General features: G+C 42.9%; 1 protein-coding gene across 2 annotated transcripts in view; it reads left to right on the top strand.

The window, feature by feature from the left end:
• The window catches only part of KHDRBS3 (KH RNA binding domain containing, signal transduction associated 3), a 141,275-nt gene that overhangs the window by 74,545 nt on the left and 47,227 nt on the right, over positions 1-19,503 (top strand). For both annotated transcript variants that reach the window (XM_080938962.1, XM_080938963.1), the window contains exons 5-6: positions 6,762-6,901; positions 9,856-10,051. In XM_080938962.1, the coding sequence (XP_080795088.1) occupies positions 6,762-6,901; positions 9,856-10,051 (336 nt within the window). The remainder of the gene's footprint in view (positions 1-6,761; positions 6,902-9,855; positions 10,052-19,503) is intronic.

Here is a 19,503-nt window from a genome sequence, read left to right on the forward strand (position 1 = left end):
AAGTATTTGTTTGCTAGTGAGAAAAATGGCCTTTTTATTTCCTTTTGCATGCTCCTGATAAACTAAATATGTTGACTCTACAGACACTATAGAAAAGTCAGCACATCTGCTTGGCAACTGTCCACAGTGAGACTGTCCTCAAAAGTCCTCAGTTCTGCTGAGAGAGTGACATATACAAAATGGATTATGATCATATCTGCTATTAAGAAACCAAATACTACATTTATGTTGAAGTATATTTAAGTGTGGTTTCACTCAACAACTCTTACCATTGAGTCTTACCATTCAGTCATGGCCTCAGCCATGTCTAAGAATAGTGCTCACTGAGTGGTAGACACTTGTAAACCATTGGTGACAGTTCCTGCCCTCTAGAGTTTGTAGCTTAACAGGCAGGGCAATGGGAATTGGATATTCACACAGATGACTAAAGGTAGGGTTATGGCACATGGGGCAGATTCTTTCTTCCACAGATCCTACGGTGGTGCATTCCATCCCATAGCCTTTACAGTCCTCCATGAGAGAGTAGGGCCTTCCTTTTCTAACCCAGACTCTAGACTGGCTAAACATATATCTAAAGAAAAGTTGCTAGTATTTCCTCTATTTCCTTATGTTTAATAGAATTCTTTCATTTAAGAATCTTTTTGTTTTTGTGATGGTATATGTGGCGTAGGCTTTTAAACTCTTTACTTGCAGAGGCAGAAGATCTCAGATAGTTCAAGGCCACTCTGGCCTACACACCAAGTTCCAGACCAGCCAGGGCTGCATAGTGAGATGCTGTCTCAGAACAGAAAAACCTCATACGATTCTTACCATTTAAGTCACTTGGTGATGCTTTTGAATATGGCATGAAGTTAGAATCCACATTTGACATTTTCTGTTGTCCTGTTGAGTTCCGCAATGCATGTCTATGTGTGGCTCTCAGTTCTGCCCCATTGATTTACAGTAAACTGTCCCATCCAGATAAATACTTCTTCATCCTTTCAGTGAACTCTGAAGTCTGGGTTTATAAATTGTGAAACTTTATGTTGCTTTCCTCCCTGTCCTGTTGAAGAGATTCTCAGTAAGTTAGCTCAGGCTTTCCCCCACAGTCCCGCCCCAGTCTTTCTGCTGTAGGTTACGTTCCCCGGGCCAGGTGTGGCAGGCACCCTGGTCTGTCCCCTGTCTCAGAGTTGCTTGGTTCCTTTGATTTCCGTGTTCCTTTAAGTATTAGCTTCTGACTTCTGTAATGTTCAGCAAGGATTTTGCCAGATGTTTTGTTGAATCTGTAGATGAGTTTGGAGTTAATTTTTAACTGGTGTCTTTTGTTCTGTGAATATCAAGTACTTCTCATTCTCAAAAACAATATTCTCTGGTAACTCAAAATATTTTCGGAGATGGACAGTGGTGGCCCATGCCTAAGCATTCAAGAGGCAGAGGCAGGAGGATCTCTGTGAGTTCAAGGCCAGGCTGGTCTATATAGTGAGTTCCAGGACAGCCGGGAACACACAGAGAAACCCTGTCTCAAAACAAAACAAAACAGAAACAACAACAACATGAACAGGGTGTAGCCTGGCACTTATTTTGTAAAAAATATTTCCAAATATTAGCAAAAACATGTTTATGTGTATGAGTGTTTTGCCTGCGTGTGTGCTGTGTACTACAAATGTGGAGTGCCTATAGAATCCAGAAGAGGGTGTTGGATCCTCTGGAACTGCAGTTTGTGAGCTTCTTTGTGGGCCTGGGCATCAAATCCTGGACCTCCCCAAGAACAGCAAATACCCTTAAACTGCTGAGTAATTTCCAAATATTTGATATTTTCTGATACCGTTACCAGTGGACCATTTATTTAGAGGTACAATTGATTTTCTTCATATTGATTTTGCTCTGCCTTTGTGGGATACTTTTACCGTTTCTAGAACACATTAAAAATAGAGACATTGGGAAGATTAGATAAAGCCTAGTTTATTAGGGTTCTTTGACATCAGTGTCCTGCTCCTGGCAGTCAGGGTGTCCTGTCTTCTCTGCCCCACCCCTCCCGTTTCCTGTGTTGTCCGACTGGAATGATCCTGTAGGGCTCGCTCCTATATTCTGCTAATAATGGCCACCACATGAGTTGACTTTGGAAAGCCAAGTTTCCATTTACGCCGTCTTTGTGTACTATCCTCTGGACTTGTCGCATGCCAGGGTTCATTAGTGTGTTAACGTTTACACATGATAACCCTGAGAGACTGGCTTATTGGAAGTGTCTTTACACTTGTGTCTCTGGTGTTGCTCTGTGTCATGAAGCTGCCTTACAAGTACCTTTCCTTTCAAGCTAGAAGAACTAACTTTCATCTTTCTTCTAATGTACACTGGCTTCTATCTTGATATTTCTGGGAGTGAGTTTAACTTGACCTATGGAGAAAAATGGGCTTATAAATGTTGGCTAACAAATTTTACCCATAATTCTTTGGCTGTGTCTCTGCATGACTCATAATGAACACGGGGGTCATTTCACTTCTGTGCACAGCACTTTGTTCTTTTGCTGTGTCTTGTGTTGGTTTGGAGCAGTTTGTCCATCCCATGCCTGTCACGATTGCATTGTGTAATGTAAGCTTGTTATGTGTGGGTGTTTTCGGTTGTTATTTCTTTGAGTTTTTCTTTTTCTTCCTTCCTTCCACCCATTGAGATCTACCCTAAAGTGCATCTTGGCTCCTGCCTTACCGCTGTGGGTTTATTTCTCTTTCTCCTTTCTGTGTTTCTCAGGCAGGGTGTTTAAAGGGCCCGTTTCAGGTCCCCTGGTCCCACCATCTCAGTTCTGCTGGGCGCCTTCTCCCGAAACTTGGCACAGCAGTGATGCCACTTTTCACCTGTCTTTTGCAAGTGTAGCATCTGGGTCCTCATCCACATAGTTACAGTTGCCTGCTTGTCCTCCACAAGGATCGTCCACATTTTCTTTGTATGTGTCTCACCATTCTTTGTTATTGAAAATGCTGAAGTGTAGATAAAGTTCCAACGTGAATACACATTCTGGGCACTTGGCTTCCAAGAAAGCTGCTGTTGCTGGTTTCTCTTATAATTATGTTAATCTAAACCCACAGGCTCCCTGCCCTTCACACATTCTAGCTGACAACATGCGTATTTATGTCTTTCTATCGTGCTTTAGTTTTTTTCTGTCCTAGAAGACAAGAAGCTGTGTCCACATGGCTTAGTTGTCACCATTGGTTGTCCAGAGATCATGTGTGCTCAGGACCTGTTTAATGTGACTTCCCAGTTGGCATTCATCATGGGATCCAGAGTGGCCCATGTTCATTGCCATAGCCTCCCTGCTGGAACTTGGAGTCTCCTCTGCATAGATGCACTCACTGTCAGGCAAGTAAGCAAGGGAGCCCGCCGTGGTCTCGCCGGCTCCTTTCTGGGCTTCGTCATGGCCTCTATCGAGCCAGTGTGTCACTGCCTCACTGTGTCAGGAGTGACAGGATGTGCTGTCAGTCTTGCTGGTTTGCAGTTCTCCCTCATTCATCCCCCAGGAAATTTTCCTGCTGTTTATGCTGCTGCCGGCATGGGGGACGTTTACCATTATTCCAGAATTAGAGAGTTTCTGCTCAGCAGAGCAGTGGCTTTTCAAGCTCAGGCTGAGGAGGAATGTTGGTATCCCAGCAAGATTGCCACGGCCTCACTTTTCTCACCTGCAGTTTAGCCCTTTTTTTATGGGTGACTTGTGTTTTTTTTTTTTACTCTGTGGCTCGAGTCCATTCTGAGTCTCCTTCTATGGTGTTTTTGCACCATTTTCCTTCCATTGTTCTTAAGGACACGTTCCTCAGTGATTTAGAAATTCCATCTTTACTTCTTATTCTGTGATTCTTGAAATGTATGTGATTTAGTTTGTTTTTCCCTCTGAACATAAGTCCAGTTTCATGATACTATTTTTATTACCGTATTATATTGTTTGCAAATTCAAGAGTTTATTTAGCTGCTCTTAAGACAATTGAGCGTCAAAGTTATTTTGTATAGATATGTCGTCTTTAAGCATGCCAGGAAAACCTCAAATATAAATATTGTGACATTTTGGCAAATGATTGTGAATAGTAAGTTATTCTCAGAGAAGACATTGACTTCTAATGTTACACTTATTGTTATGATTGTTCTTTTTAAATCGTTTGACATGTGTGAGTGTGTGCTATGTGGCTGCCATGGACAACTTGCAAGAGTGCATTCTCTTCCCGCCGTAGGGTACCATCCTGATGGCAGACACATTTGCTCTTCGGGGCAGCCCACCAGTCAGGGCTTTGGGCTTACTTTTCTTGAGTTTAAAAACCTTTCCCACATTCTCCAGGTTCACATAACAGACTAAACTCACTTGGTAGAAATGTACGCATATGTGCATGTGTACACACAGAACATACACACACATACATACAACTACAGTTCTGATGTCTTTTCTACTCTCAACTATTGGTGAAATGTACCTGTTTCAATAGTTTTACTTTTTGCCTAGATGGTTAAAGTTGAAGTGAGTCTGTAGGCCATCATGCATGGTTTGGTTGTAACTATGGTTGTGTTGCACCTGCCCAACTAATATTACAAGAGTAAACTACCTAAAACCTTCTTAAATTGCCTTAAAATACACATGGCCATATATTTAATCATTTAATTTCTGTGTATTTTAAAATAGTTTTGCCAAGCTGATATTTAAAGTGGGCTCCATTCTAACACTGAACCAAACTTACAACAAGTGATTTTAACTTCAGTTTTCTAAATCTTTACTGGTGTCTAAACAGTACTTCAGCCACGATCCTTTAATCGAATCTATTTTTAGCATCTATAACTGAGTATCACACCTCCTAACAATTTTCTGCAGGGAGGTATTAGCATTTTTCTAGCACATTTTATTTAGAATGTACTTTGCAGATCATTTATTAAACTTCACACATTTTTAGCAAAATGGCTGAAAAGATCTTAGCAGTCTTATTTTAGACAGTTTGGAGTGATGGACCCGTGCCGATGACATCTCTGAGGCATCACGACCTTCATCCTCTGTTGGGTTCTTTTCCTTCTGATGGTAGATTACAGCTTTCTTCTCGACAGTGCCCATGGGATTCCTCTAATTCCATGGTGCCTACTTTTCTTTTGCTTGATATTTGGGGGAAAGTCAGGAAGAAAAGATGAATTTTTAGTTGTAAATGTGGTGTTTCTTTCAGATTTTTAATTCTGGTTGTAAATACTTCACCTGCATTTCCTGTCTGCACTGAAGTGTGCTCATGGCTTTCCAGTTTGTGGTCCTCCAGTGCCGGTTAGTGAGTGCCTTTCTGTAGCCAGACATCCTGAGAAGCTCCTGCTTCACTGTGGCTCTTAATGTTCCTCATCTCTGTCTCACTCAGGATTGAGTCTGTCCTCTCCATCCATCTGCTCTGGTCCAGGGTGGCTTTCCCGTTAGTGGGTCCCCAGATTTCTCACTGGGCTGTGTGATAGATTGTAACACAACACAGACCTTGTGTGACTGTACTCATGTGACACATGTGACACGCTGGAATGTTCACATTCTCCTGCCCCATTTGCAGTCTGAAGGTTTGCTTTGTGCTTTCCAGAACATAAACCTAAGGGTGTAGTTTGGTCCTCAAAATTGTTTCAGTGTCTCAGCAATCTTAGTTCTAATTATATTCACCTTTACAATAATATGAAGCTTTGCATGGTTTGGTTTCTGCTTTCTCTTTAAGACTTTTAATTGTCGTCATAATCTGTCCATATAATACCTTGTTTGATTATTTACTTATTTTTTATTCATTCATTTTTGTGATTCTCTTACTTGTATTCCAGGGTGTCCTGGAACTTACCTTAGCCTAGGCTGGTCTTGAGCTCAGGGTAGCCCATCTGCCTTAGCTAGTATCTTCCTCTGTTTGGAGCTTTGGGCCATCCCTCTAGTGATTGGATCTCCCTTCCTCAGATCACCACACTTGGAGAGAAGCTTCATTGGCTGTTGTGCAGCTAGATTACTTTCTTCTTTGATTGTAAATGTCTTATTACAAAGCACTTATGATAAAGTTTTATCTGTTTATTCTGTGTTGTTGTTGGTTGTCAAATGGAGCTGAGGATAGTTACAAAGAGAAAGGAAGCAGGGTAGAGTCCTGGCTTCAGAGTTTAATGGTGGAGAAAAAAAATACAGATTTTCAGGAATCCAATTACTTATCCAATTTATAAATCTGGACGTCTTGCATGTACAGCATTATGGTTGGTGATAATTGTCAACTTGGCACAAGCTAGAATTAACTATAATATGGGCCTCTGAACATATCTGTGTTGTGGCTTTAATAACCTTAATTATCTTACCTGAGGTGGGAAGACCCACACACTGTGGATCCTGGAGTTTGTATGAGAAAGGTGAGCTAGGCATGCACACATGCATGTATACTGTGTTCATTACTCTCTGTAGCTGCTATGCATGTGCTAGGACCAGCCCCTCAGGTGTTTCTGTCAGTCAGTATGTAAATGTTTGGTAGTGCTGACAGACTGGAGCTGTAAATAACAGTTCCTCTGTCATAGCTCTGTGGCCTTGTATCACTACAGATATCTCAAGTGGGAATTATGCATAAAGAAGGAGAGATAGTAGCTTACCTATGATTTCAGTCTGGAGGGAAAACCTGTGGTTTCCTTAAAAAACACACACAATTTTCATTTTTACTTGGATATATTTTCTGTCTTAACTGCTTTTCTGACCTCATTTTCTTTAAATAAATAAATAAATAAATAAATAAATAAATAAAAGCTCTAAGTGCTTTTCTCTTTTCGGTATTGTTTTTGTGCAGGACTATAATGATGAAATCAGGCAAGCGCAGCTCCAGGAACTAACATATTTGAATGGAGGTTCAGAAAATGCAGACGTCCCAGTGGTTCGAGGGAAATCTACCTTGCGTACGAGAGGTGTGACAACACCAGCAATAACCAGGTAGGAATGTAATTACTCTTTGTTCTTAGGTTAGCTTGCCATGGCAGCCGTGTGAAAGCTGCTGCCATTGATAGGTAGACATGTTTGTCAGTGTATCTTACAAGCTTGATTCAGACATTGTGATGTCATAGTCATGGAGTTAACTTAGGTGTGAGAAAAATGGAACCTAAACTTACATACATCCTATTCTAATTCCTAACTAATAGTAGATTGGCATATGGCATAGTTATTCTCCCAAGCACAGATTCTGTAATTTCCTGAAATGAAGCTTGTTTTTTAAGTCAGTAAGTAATGTAGTTGTCATGAGAGGAGGATACTGTTGACTGAGGATACCCTGTGTGTGTACTGACTGTGAGGATACCCTGTGTGAATACTGACTGTGAGGATACCCTGTGTTTGTACTGACTGTGAGGATACCCTGTGTGTATACTGACTGTGAGGATACCCTGTGTGTATACTGACTGTGAGGATACCCTGTGTGTATACTGACTGTGAGGATACCCTGTGTTTGTACTGACTGTGAGGATATCCTGTGTGTGTACTTACGACTGTGAGGATACCCTGTGTGTATACTGACTGTGAGGATACCCTGTGTGTGTACTTACAACTGTGAGGATACCCTGTGTGTATACTGACTGTGAGGATACCCTGTGTGTGTACTTACAACTGTGAGGATACCCTGTGTGTATACTGACTGTGAGGATACCCTGTGTGTGTACCGACTAAGGATAACCACTGTGCTCCATATTGGACTGTTCCCTGCCAGTGCTGAGCACAGTGTTAGGCAGCAAGAGACTCTAAATGTCTCTGCCTTTGTGTGCACTGTCAGTCCTGGGGCTGCTGAAAACTATTGAGCTGGCATGTGGACACACAGTTTTTATTTCTGCCTCTGAATTGTTGATTAGCTTATAGTAGGAAAAACGATGTTTCCAAAAAACAAAAAAAGAAAGAAAGGAACGGAACAAAAAAAGAGTTGGCTATTTAAAATCAGTAGAAAAGAGAAATTTTTGTTGATGAAGTTGTTTCAGGGGACAATGTTTGCCTTGTCCCCTAATTCTGGGCCTATAGCCTGTACCCCCATTCTTAGCTAGTATCTTAAATTTTTCTCTTAAGCTGGGAACAATATAGAAATGACTTTTTTAGATAGAATATATAATGGAATTTAAAATAGTATTTATTTTCTATTTCCAAGCTCATTTGAGGAATGAAAGTTACTTCCTGAGTGAGTAAATTCAAAGCTATCTGTGCAACTGTGTTGAAGGCCAGGCCTGGGTTTCTTAAGAAAAAGAGAGAAAATAAGCATCTCTGTGGATGAGTTGTGTGTGAGTCACTGTGATGCTCAGCAAATGAGAGTATTCCTGTCTACCTTTTGGTCTTGCTTGAAATAATTATTTGCTGTATTTTCTGTGGTCACCATGACTGATTTCCACACATCTGCTATCTTTCAGGTAGAGTTTTTGGTTTTGTTTTTTGTTTTTGTTTTTTCCTCACAGAAATAGAAGCTAGATGTCCAAATTCAGTGTCATTAAGCCAAGGGTGAGGTTTTGGCAGAGTCAGTCTTTCCCTTGTTTTTGTCTTCCTGGGGACTGCCAGGGTTTTATGATCTATGGCCCATCACTCGTCCGCTGTCCTTCTTCACAGTCTCTTCTTGTCACTCCTCTCTGGCTCCCTTTGGTAAGGGATGTGTGGCTGTATGGAATCTTTTCGTAATCTGATGTCATCATTCCATCAGGCCTTCTCCCATAATTAATGTGCCCTGTTGAGGTTCGTGGGATTCAGGCAGCCGAAGAGTTTGTCTGCCTGACATTACTCAGCCTACGGCAGCTGCTAGTTTTATCTTCACCTGATGAGAGCTAACACATTTTCACTATGTCACATGCATAACAGTATGTGCAGTATGTATTTATTAAAGTCTTCCACTTTGTCCTGTCCATGTCTGGCCACTTCCTGCTGCCTGATGAGATAACCATGGTAACAGTGATAGTGAACAAGGTGTTATACTGCCTGTTGCCATGTGGGAGAAGTATTGTGTTTTGTGCAGCATTATTGCATGCACAGATGCAGACTTTCCTCTGTGGACTGGAAACAGCAAATACAGACAGACAAAGTCTCTCAGAACAAGCATTGCTGTGCTGCCAGACAGATAGATATGAGATGCACTCCCGTAACTGTGAGATTGTGTTTATGAGTATAATGCAACTAAAACAAATTCCTAAAGTCTAGTGATGCAGTAACCAAGGTAGCAGTGATTAAACACGGTGTTATACTGCCTGTCCTGTTAAAGCATGTTCTTTTGAGTGGCACGAAGTAAATTTGCTATACAAGTGCACATGTCCTGGTATTTATTATGAACACACCACATTGTCCTTGTTTATTTCCTATTACATGGAAAATTCACCCAAGCCCTTGTGTGTCATGTGGTAATGTTGACCAGTTAAAACTCTTCTCTTGTTGACACTTCTCTTACCTATTGCATGAGTAAGTGTCAAACCCCTCACAGATGCCTGCTTCTGGTCTCTTAAAGCCTGTTCTCTTGGCCTTAGGTGGAACTGTAGCATACACTGAGAATCCCTACTTTGTTCTGTATATGTTTGCAGGCAATTTTAAGATCTCTCCAAGTCTCAGTTTCTTTGTTCGTAGATGAACAAGATAGGGCCCACTCATGTGTTGGAGTCACACTGCTGTTATTCTGGAACAGCATCATTTGGTCTCCCAGAAATCAGTTTCCCACTGTGAAAAGAATGAAGAAATGAAGTGCTGCCTGGGATATTCCTGAGTTGTGTTGTGCTAGCTGCCCAGATACATGTTTATGTCCTGTGGTTTATATGTTTGTCCTTACTATATTTTACAGAAGTATAAAACAGTGAATTATCTGAGATGTCAGTGTGTGTGAAGGAAGAATATCTTGCTAGAAAATACGACAGATACTGATAATTTGACCCTCTTGCTCACAGGGGAAGAGGAGGAGTCACAGCCAGGCCTGTTGCAGTTGGGGTACCACGTGGGACACCAACTCCCCGAGGAGTCCTTTCCACCCGAGGGCCAGTGAGCCGGGGAAGAGGACTTCTCACTCCCAGAGCAAGAGGTGTCCCCCCAACTGGATACAGACCTCCTCCGCCACCCCCAACACAGGAGACCTATGGAGACTATGTAAGTAAAGGTGGCAGCTTCAGAGATCAAGTTGGTTAGTGTGCCATAGTTGCTTCTCTTGTTCACCGCTTCAGCTTAGCAAATAGAAATTAAAGCCACTTAGCATAGAAACCCAAAAGTATAAGATCAGTTTCAGTGCTCCTTGAAACGAAGGCAGAATTTCAGCTGTGGGGAGTGTAACATGGGGTCACACAGATAGCTATTAAGCTCTTTCAAGAGTTGACTGGAACATTGTTTCGTATTCTGTTTCAGGTTGCAGTTGAGTAAGTCAGTCACTTGAAGAGTGATTGCCTAAAAATACCAAGATGGTGTCATCTTTTAATGTATCATTTTAATCTGCTTAGTAAAGCATAGCTTTGTAAGGAAGTTCTATTCATTCAAGAAAATTAAAATTCCATTCCTTTGTGCATTGATTAGTTTTTTTTTTACCAATTCAGATTCTCAATATGGCTTGTAGTTCAGGTAAGAGGAAAAAACAGAACTGTAAAAGTTGGACAGAGGGAAGGGACTTGTTAAGGATGTAATGCTTGGGATCCTTGGTACAGCCTCCGTGCTATCTCAGATGGAGAAAATGAGAAGCAGTAAGTGTTCATACTGAAAGGAATCCAGGGACAGCAGTGGCAGGAATCAGATACTCACAGTAACGTCTCTTACTCAGCTGTGCTATGAGGGACTGGGCACCGCCTTACAGTTTCTCAAAGGTTGCAGTATCTCAGGGTCTCTAGAATCCTGTTTAGTATCATCTGTGGCTGCTTTGACTCCCACCTTCTGGACTTATCAGAAACCCATGAATGTTGCCTTTTTATGCTTTTGGCCGAGACTGCCCTTCCCATATCATCTGCCTGCGTTAACTGCTTCTGCGTAGTCACTGATTGCAGGACAACCTCGTGGAGGCAGTGCCTGAGCTACTGAGCTCTTGAGCAATACAGCTATTGTTATAATCGCTTTCCCACATAAAGGGAACTTGTGGGTGGGCAGGGATGGACCACACTTGGCTCCTTCAACTTAGTAAGAGTCCTTCATTTATATTCAACACGCTGTTGTTTCATATCAGATTCTCTTTTGCTATTTGGCCTTGTTCCTTTCTATGTTCTAAAATTGCTGAGTTTCCTGTTTCCTTATGTTCTTGTACAACTTACACCTGGCTCTCCCTAGGACACTTGAGGCTGGGATTTGTACAAGGAGCCAATGCTGCCTCTGCTGTACCCACAACCCACTACTGCCTTTAGATTCCTGACAGCTACTTTCTGTTGCTTTCATTTGCCTGGAAGGCATCAAAGCCTGCTTTTCACTTGGGAAGGACAGCAGAGGGCAGGAAACAAGCATTGTCTTTGGCCCACACCTTCACCAAGAGACTCTTAATGTGAAGGGTTCAGACTGCAAAGGTGATCACTTAATTTCACATTTATTGGGATACATAGCCAAACTGAAGGATTTTCCCCTCTTAACCTAGCATTTTGTGACCCCTTGACACAGTTCATGTAAAATGTTCAGCACTTTATGCTATAGCTCGGACATCAGTGATGCAGAAAGGGGAAAAGGCTTCCGCCCCTCACTTATGGGAGCTTGCCTTAGCAGCTTCTCAACTGTTCCCTCCAACCAGATTGTGCTCTCTTGACCCAACTGCAACTTCATGCCTCTCTTCCAGTCACACCAGTACACCTCGGTAATCTCCGCCAAGTGTCTGGACATTGGCCATTGTTTGAAATCCTGATAGCTAGTCAGTGTATGTGTGAGAGTCAGCTCTCATCACTGTATAAGCACGCTAGAAAATACCAGACTTCAAATCTGGGATCCCTGAATAACAAAAAGAGTTGTTTTTCATCTCATATCAAGTGGGAAAGCAGCCTTATTAGGCCAGCTGAGGAGCAGTTCCACTGCCATGGAGTAACGATGAACAGGCTTGTAAATTTTGGGAGTAGGGGCTTCTTCCACTCTTCCTACTCCTCATTTCTCCTACCTGTACCAGGCCTGTGTGTGGCAGGGCTCGGCCTTTAGCAATTGCTGACTCTATGAAGGGGCGTGGAGTGAGTGATGTGTTCCATGAGATAGGCCAGGTTTTAGAAAGTTTCCAACAGCAACCCTCCGCTGAGGCCTTTGTGGCACGCAGTTGTTAATGTCTCATGAGTTCCCATCTGGCTATGTAGGACAAATATCTGTTTCACCTGCCTGGGAAGTCACTTACTTTGATGAAGAGAAGCCATGTCTTCATTAGTTTTTCTCTAGCCACTGGCAGCTTCTGGCACATGCTAAGAATTTGCTGGCTAAACAGCGCTACCAAGCAAGGTAACCTTTCTTTATGAAGGTTACCACTGACTCGATTAAGGACAGTTTGTATCTCTTTCTGTTTTCAGTACTTACCTAATTTATGGCACCTTAGGTTGGCAAGAGAAAATGGAGAACTATGAGGAAGAAAGGGTGGGGATAAGGATTAGAAAACCCAATAACCCAAAATAAATGAGAGGCCTTTTTGCTGTTTTAAGGACATCACATCATCTCTGTGTCGGAGGAAAGTTCTTCTGCAATTGAGAAATGTAAATTCTAAAGGTGTCCTTGAGGCTGGGGACTTGGCGTATTTGCATAGTGTGCCTGCAGCCTTGGATTTGATTCCTGACACAATGAATAAGAGTTTTTGAAAGTCCTTAAAACAAACTCAGAAACAACAGCTCTATTTCCATAACCCTCCCTTGATTATATTTAACCAGCCCAGTTTAATTTTTAAAAATTGATTTAGCACTTAGTGTTTGTATGGTTATTTCTAGAGTATATATGGATTGGGAGTATCATGCAATTGTTTATTTACACCTAGCCTGGAGGAGGAATCTTGGGGTGTGTGTGTGTGTGTGTGTGTGTGTGTGTGTGTGTGTGTGTGTGTGTGTGTGTGTGTATTTGAAATCTTGGTATACACGATGCTTTGTTGTGAAAGCCTGTCTGGCTGCATCTTCTTCATAATAAGTATTCTAAAATAGAAAGACATTCTTATACAGGCCCGAGAAAGGCAGTTAATGGGCATGTTGTCATTAACTTTGCTGTGTAGAGAACTTGTCTGAAGAATGGAAATGGGCTGCACAGGGATGTCCTCAGGAAGTTGGGGGGTTTTTCCTGCATGCGTGGTGGAGAGCTGCGTCATCTGAGATGCCTCTGAGCCCAGTGTTTTCCATCAATCGCACAGTCACAAAGGATTCTCTGACTTAGTCACCCAGAAAAGTGGCTGCTGTCTGATAGTGTGTGTCTGGGATCACCACCCCGAGAGCACAGGCGGCCTGCACAGGAGCTGCAGGTCTACCTGACTAGCCATGGTGAATTCAAAGCAGCCCCTTGACTAGACTTACAAATATTCCAGAAAAGCAAAATAGTTCACCAGTGCAATTAAAACAAAACAAAAAAAACTGAAGAAAATAGATAACCAGTGTTTTCAGTCTTTGAGTATACACCAGGGTCTTGTACTCTGCTTCAAGGTAAGAAAATTAGCCACAATTACAGGAACCCCACATCTCTTTTTCTGGAGAACAAGACATTTCTTTTTTCCTGTGACACCAACCTATTTCTTATACCCAAATGATTATCTAACTAAAAATTTAATTAGTATAAGCTATAGTGTTTTCACTGTGAGCACTTTAACAATTCAAAGTGTGATCACACAGGAAAACAGGTCTGGCAGAGCCTAACATTGCTGCAGATTGGGGGCATGCTGCTTTGTTGCTTACAGTAAAAGAAAACACATGTGGCCAAGAATGCATTCCTGTTATACATGGTGGCTGCATTTCTGTCCCTTATCAATTATCTGCAGCTGGCAAACTGCAAAAGGGAAAGGTGGTGCTGTCAGTGCTGGGAGCAAGATGCCTGGTTTGGGTCTCATTTCTGCTGTTCTCAGACTTCACTTTTGCTCTGTATGTATGGATTCTTTGGCACACCAAACTCTGTGGACAGTAACTGGTATGGAACAGTTTATGTTGGTTTGGCACAAGCTCTCTTAAATTATCACAGATAGAACAGGTGCCCTATAGCACTCTCCCTTCCATTTCCAAATCCAGGCCTAAGTAAGCAATAAGCCCCGGCTAACTATAGTTTCTGTCTGACATGGCCACACATGGCAAGAACACTTCAGGTGTTCAAGTTGTCAGAGTTGGCAACTCTGACTTGCTGACCTAGTACCAGTGTATTGTTTATTATGACTGATGTGTTATTTTAGGCATAAGTAACAACTCTGCTTTAAAAGAAAATTCTCTGTTTGGAACCAAATACTTTCATCCATGCGAAGATGGCCACAAACATGGTTTCAAGTCCCCATGACATATCCAACAATAACACAGGCTATGCAGACCTTTGTAGCCAGACTTCACATACATGTGCTTTCACTCGTACAGAGATGAGAGAAACCGGTTTAGAATTCTGCAAGTGTCCTCAGGATGAAGCTGAGTGTCGGTCCTGTCCCATGACTGATTGTTGGGCCATCAGCAGCCTTTTGCTCCCAGCATGTCAGCTTGCAGCCTTCCTCTGTGCTGTACACTTCTCAACCACAGAGACCTGAACATCACATGCCTTTCCACAGCCCTTGGCTTCCTTTAACGCCTTTTCTAGTCTTAGTCTCCCTACTCCAACTGAAGCCTCTGTCCTCATTAGGCATTGTTAGTGTCAAAGGCCAAAAAAACTAAAATAAAATAAAAGGTGACTGAATTCAAAGATCTGAATTGCCACCATTGTTGTTTGTCATTGTAGACTTGAATGATTTATCCCTAAAATAGAGTAAATGTATATATAGTGAGCCGATGGGGCAGTTAGCATTGTATAGACATATATAAAACCAACCAGAACAGAAAAAGCAGATGGGTCATTTCAGAAGGCTTTCCTTGTGAGGTAAGGACCAAGACAGGACAGTGCCAAAGCTTACTCTTGGTCCCCTTTGCTGTGTGAGGAGCAAGGCCAAGGGAATCCATGCCCATTAACACTGGTCACGTGGAAAGTTTGACGATGTGTCTCCCTAATCTGGTGGTCCTTTTCAGCCCTTGTAAGCAGCTCAGTGCAGTGACTGGAACTGCAGCATGAGTGAGTGCTTTCTTGCTTACATTCTTCCAGGACACTGGGCTCCCCAGTTTGTTTAGACTGCGTGTCACCTCATTTGTGGGCAGTTGACTGAGGGTTTATTTATTTGTGCTTTAATTTTATCTCCATTTACGGGAGCCTTTCCAGGGCCCTGACAGTTTATAGATGTCAGTTAACGGTACCCAAGGTGACTAACTCGGCTGTTACTGTGCTATCTAATTCTCCAGTCATGGCTGTGTCTTCATATACTCCCTCACCTTCTTGATGGAGTAAAATGGACTATCTTACCAGTTTTAGTGAGCATTAGAGGGTTCACTCAATGTACTAAGAAACAGGAAACTCTAGTGCCAGTTATTCCTAAAGGCTACAGGGCAGGCGTTCAGCATCCTTTCAGATGCACATCTGTTGTTTTTATCCTTGTCACTTAGCCTTTCTGGGATGAAGAGTCTTCTCTGCCTGTAGATGCTACTGATAGGGGAACTAACAGATCTGCAGTCTGTCTCCATGTCTGTGACTTTGCCCAGTGTAAGGAGTCCATATGGGGTGTTTTGCCATGGACACTGAGAGGGTTAATAAGAAACTACTTTCATCAAGTAGAAAACCTGATTTGGAATACAAAAAGCAAGTATTTTAATGACAATAGAAATAAACTGAAGCTGAGTGACCATGGATATTGGGAGTATTAAAATAGCTTTGAAAAAGAAGGTCTGGTTTGTTGTGTGTGCAGGCATGCAGTTGTGTGTGAGTAGGCCAGAGGACAATTTACAGCACTCAGTTCTCTCCTTTCACTGTGTGGTTCTGAGGAACAGCTTAGGTTGTCAAGCTTGGAGGAGAACGCCTTTATTCACTGAGCCATCATGCTAGCCCCAGAAATGGCTTTAAAAGGTCAGATTTGTTGACTCCTTCATGATGCATAAACTTAAATTGTCTTAGAAATTCATGTTATTCTGATTCTCTGATTTATTTAATTGTGATTGATTCAGCTTTGAATCCTGGGCAATGTCTCCTGCTGTCTTAATAAGGTCTCATCACTCATTGTGTAAGACTGAGCTGAGATGTAAATCTCCTGTGTCAGCTTGTGGGGAGTTCTGTGTGCAATCCTAGACGTTGGTGAAAATAATGAAGGGCTTAGGTATGTTTCTGTTATCCACCTACAGCATAGGGAGACTGTCCTGAAGTCACCTTGGGTGGCATGTGTGGCCTTGCCTACTTGATAAATGCTAAGGGAAGGCTGTGCTCTGTAAATTAAAGGGACAGCAAGGGTCCTGCAGTTGATTCTATAGCTCCGAATGGCAGAGCCAAGTGGCCTTCTCGCTGCCCCATCTCTCCAGATTCCCAGGATGTAGTGCGCAGGCATCTGTGTGCCCCACAGGGATTTGGGTGAGTGGTGAGCAGGCTGTTGTAAGTTGCACTTGCATAATTGTGCAACTCAGAGAAGCACTCCTGGCTGTGTGTGCCTCACCTGGAAAGGAAGAGCAGTGCTCACCAAGGTTCAGGTCAGCACCCAGCCAATGCTGCAAAGCTCATGAGCTAGGATTAGTTCCCTAGACCAAAGCTTTTGTTTTCCATATTCCCACTCATAAACTGCCACTGCCGTAGGCTAGAGGAAATAAGGAAATGAGCCAGAGCTAGAGGCAAACGCATTAGGTATAGTCATGCAGCCTTTGTCCCTGCTGCCACCCTCTGCCTTGCTGTGCCACTGTGAAGCGAAGCGAAGCAAGTGGGTGACTTACAAAGAATGGGCCGGAAGTACCTGGAGGAACTTCATTTGTGGATGGCCACAGACCCAGTAGAGCAGCAAGTTCTTTTCTACGATTCATGGATTCCATTGCAATCCAAGGACCCGTTGTGTTCTGCAACTGCTTTTAGTGAGAGACAGGGCAGCTTCCCTTTATGTGGAGACTGTGAAGCTCCCCAGCATATCAGGCATACGACGCAAACCACTGAGAGTCAGAGGCTCCGCAGCTTGCCCTGTTCCCTTACATTATGGTCCATTAAAGCTGTACTAGATGGAAGCTGTTCTGAAGAAGAATGGTGTCCTCACCTGTCCTTTACTACTTCCTCCACTGCGCTAGGAATGAACTTTTTTGAAATCCCAGGGCAGGAACGCCATTAGTGAAAGCCAGGCATGTTTGAAATTTACCTGCCACTCCTTAGCATAGTCTGTGTGTGAAGAGTCAAGAATGTTCTCACATGCGGTTTGGATTGTTGTTTTATTGTTGTTGTTGTTGTTTTTGAGACAGCTCTTACTATGTATAGCAGGGTGGTCTTGAACTCGGAGGCCTGCTCCTGCCTCCCCAGTGTTAGCTGTGATCAAAGGTGTGCCAGTGACATGACATGGCTTTACCTGAAACTCATGCTGACAGGTTTGGAACTTTGTGCAGAAGAGGGCTTTCCTGCCTTTCGCTTTCCCAGTGCAGCCTTTGCTGGATACTGTTGACTAAACTGTCTGCTTCAACCTGCTTGTTTTCCATAGTCAACGTTATGAATACAAGAGTGCAGATTGTGAAAAGGTTATTTATGAAAGTGCATTTTAAAATGTGATTTGAAAATCACAGGGATACCTCATTTAAGATAAAAACATGAATGTATCTTTTACATTCCCTTTAACAGAAGAGTGAAGAACAAGAATCCCCAGTTTGTGGGACTATCTGTCAGGTACCCCACAAGTCAGGCCTCTTCCCAAACTGCCTGAATAGCAGGCTTATTTCAGGAATGGAAAACTGTGCAGATTAATTCCACTTTACATATATCAGTCCACACAGGAGGCAAACATTGTTTCTCTCATCTTCATGGTCACTTTCAGCTTAGACTAATCCCTGGGCTAGAGTCAGATGAGCCACGGGATATGTGATTTCCTCCAGCACTTACCCCCCCCCCCCCATCTGCTTACAACTCAGATTCCTTCAGGTGGTCAGCCTCTTGTGTGGATGCATGGTCATCTTAACAGTGATTTGATCTTCCCTGTCTGACAGTTTCCCAGTAAATTATTGATGGCAGACACAATGGCCCTTTTTATCATCTGGGCCCAGTGTTTGGGAGAGATTCTGTGTGATTTCTTGATAAAGAGAAAAAACACAGTTGACTTTAAGGATAATACTATGCACAGCTAACTTGTGTGTAAAGAAGGCCAAAGACACAAGGTTTACAGAGGATGTAGAATTATCCTCAGGGAGGAAACTGGTACACCTGGGATGGGGTAGCCTAGGTTAGCCAGGAGAGATTTCTCTGGAGACTCCTATATGCAGAGAAGACTGTTTCACAGACTAGGAGTCTGAGGGCAGGTGATGTGTTTATAAAAAGATAAAGAGAGTGGGGGTATGTTTTGTGGAGGTGTGCTGAGGTGTGGGGGAAGGGAGATGCCTATGGTGGACCCATGTTGAGGCATCTCTTCGCATCTCTTCGCCCTGGGGAACCAGCCACATGATGATATAGAATAGAGTTTATTCAAGGCATGGGGAGGGGAGTTAAGAGAGTAGTAGGGGCAGAGAGAGAGAGGGATGAGGAGGGGGATAGAGAAGTAGAGGCCAGCCATGAGAGAGGAAGGAAAAGAATGGGGAAAGAAGGGATGAAAGGGGAAGAGTAAGAAAGCAAAAGAGCAAGAGAAACAAGAGAGAGCAGCTGGCAAGCAGCCCCTTTCTGAGAGGCAAACCTGCCAGGTAACTGGGGTGGAGCTTAGACAGAAGGCTAACAGCAGCTGTGTTGTTGATGAAGTTTGTTGCCCTCTTTATCCTCATAGAAGTGTTTTTATACTATGTAGTTTATTTGGGGGTAAATAGAATTGTGAGGTGCATGATGGGACGTGGATCCTAAAAGATACTCAAGAGCTATGACACTCAAATTTAAATATTTCAAAAACAAACCTGGATAACAGTTTAAAATGCAACTACATCACCAACCACTGACAGCTAGTGAAAGGCTCAGGGGCAGACATGGTAAGTCAGGGAACCCAGCTAGCTGGGCTCAGCCCTAGCTCTGCCTTAGTTCCTCATCTACAAATGGAAATCATAGCATTGATTACATGGGCATGCTATGCCTATTAGATTATCACATGAAAGATACTCAGGATTCCATCTGTAGCCCACAATGAAGCACAAAGTACATCTGCTGTTGACTCAGGCTGGGTCTCCTTTACCACTGGAGCCTCGTTTTTCAGGGTGGAAGAACACCAGAACAGTTCGTACCAACTGGAGATAAACAGGAAAAAGGTGGTGGATTCAGATCTTGACTGGGATTTGGAGTAGAAGGAGTGCCCTGCACTGCTGTGGGAGTGTGAATCTGGACATGTGTACTTTGGAAAAAGTTTCTACACTGCTTACAGCACCATCCTTCCTTGTTGCCAGGACCTAGGGTTCATCTAAAGCGGCTCCCAGCAGAGATACACTAGGGAGTATACCAGGAGGCTCAGT

The sequence above is a fragment of the Micromys minutus genome (genome assembly GCF_963924665.1).
Source record: "Micromys minutus genome assembly, chromosome: 27".
NCBI classification, from domain to species: domain Eukaryota; kingdom Metazoa; phylum Chordata; class Mammalia; order Rodentia; family Muridae; genus Micromys; species Micromys minutus.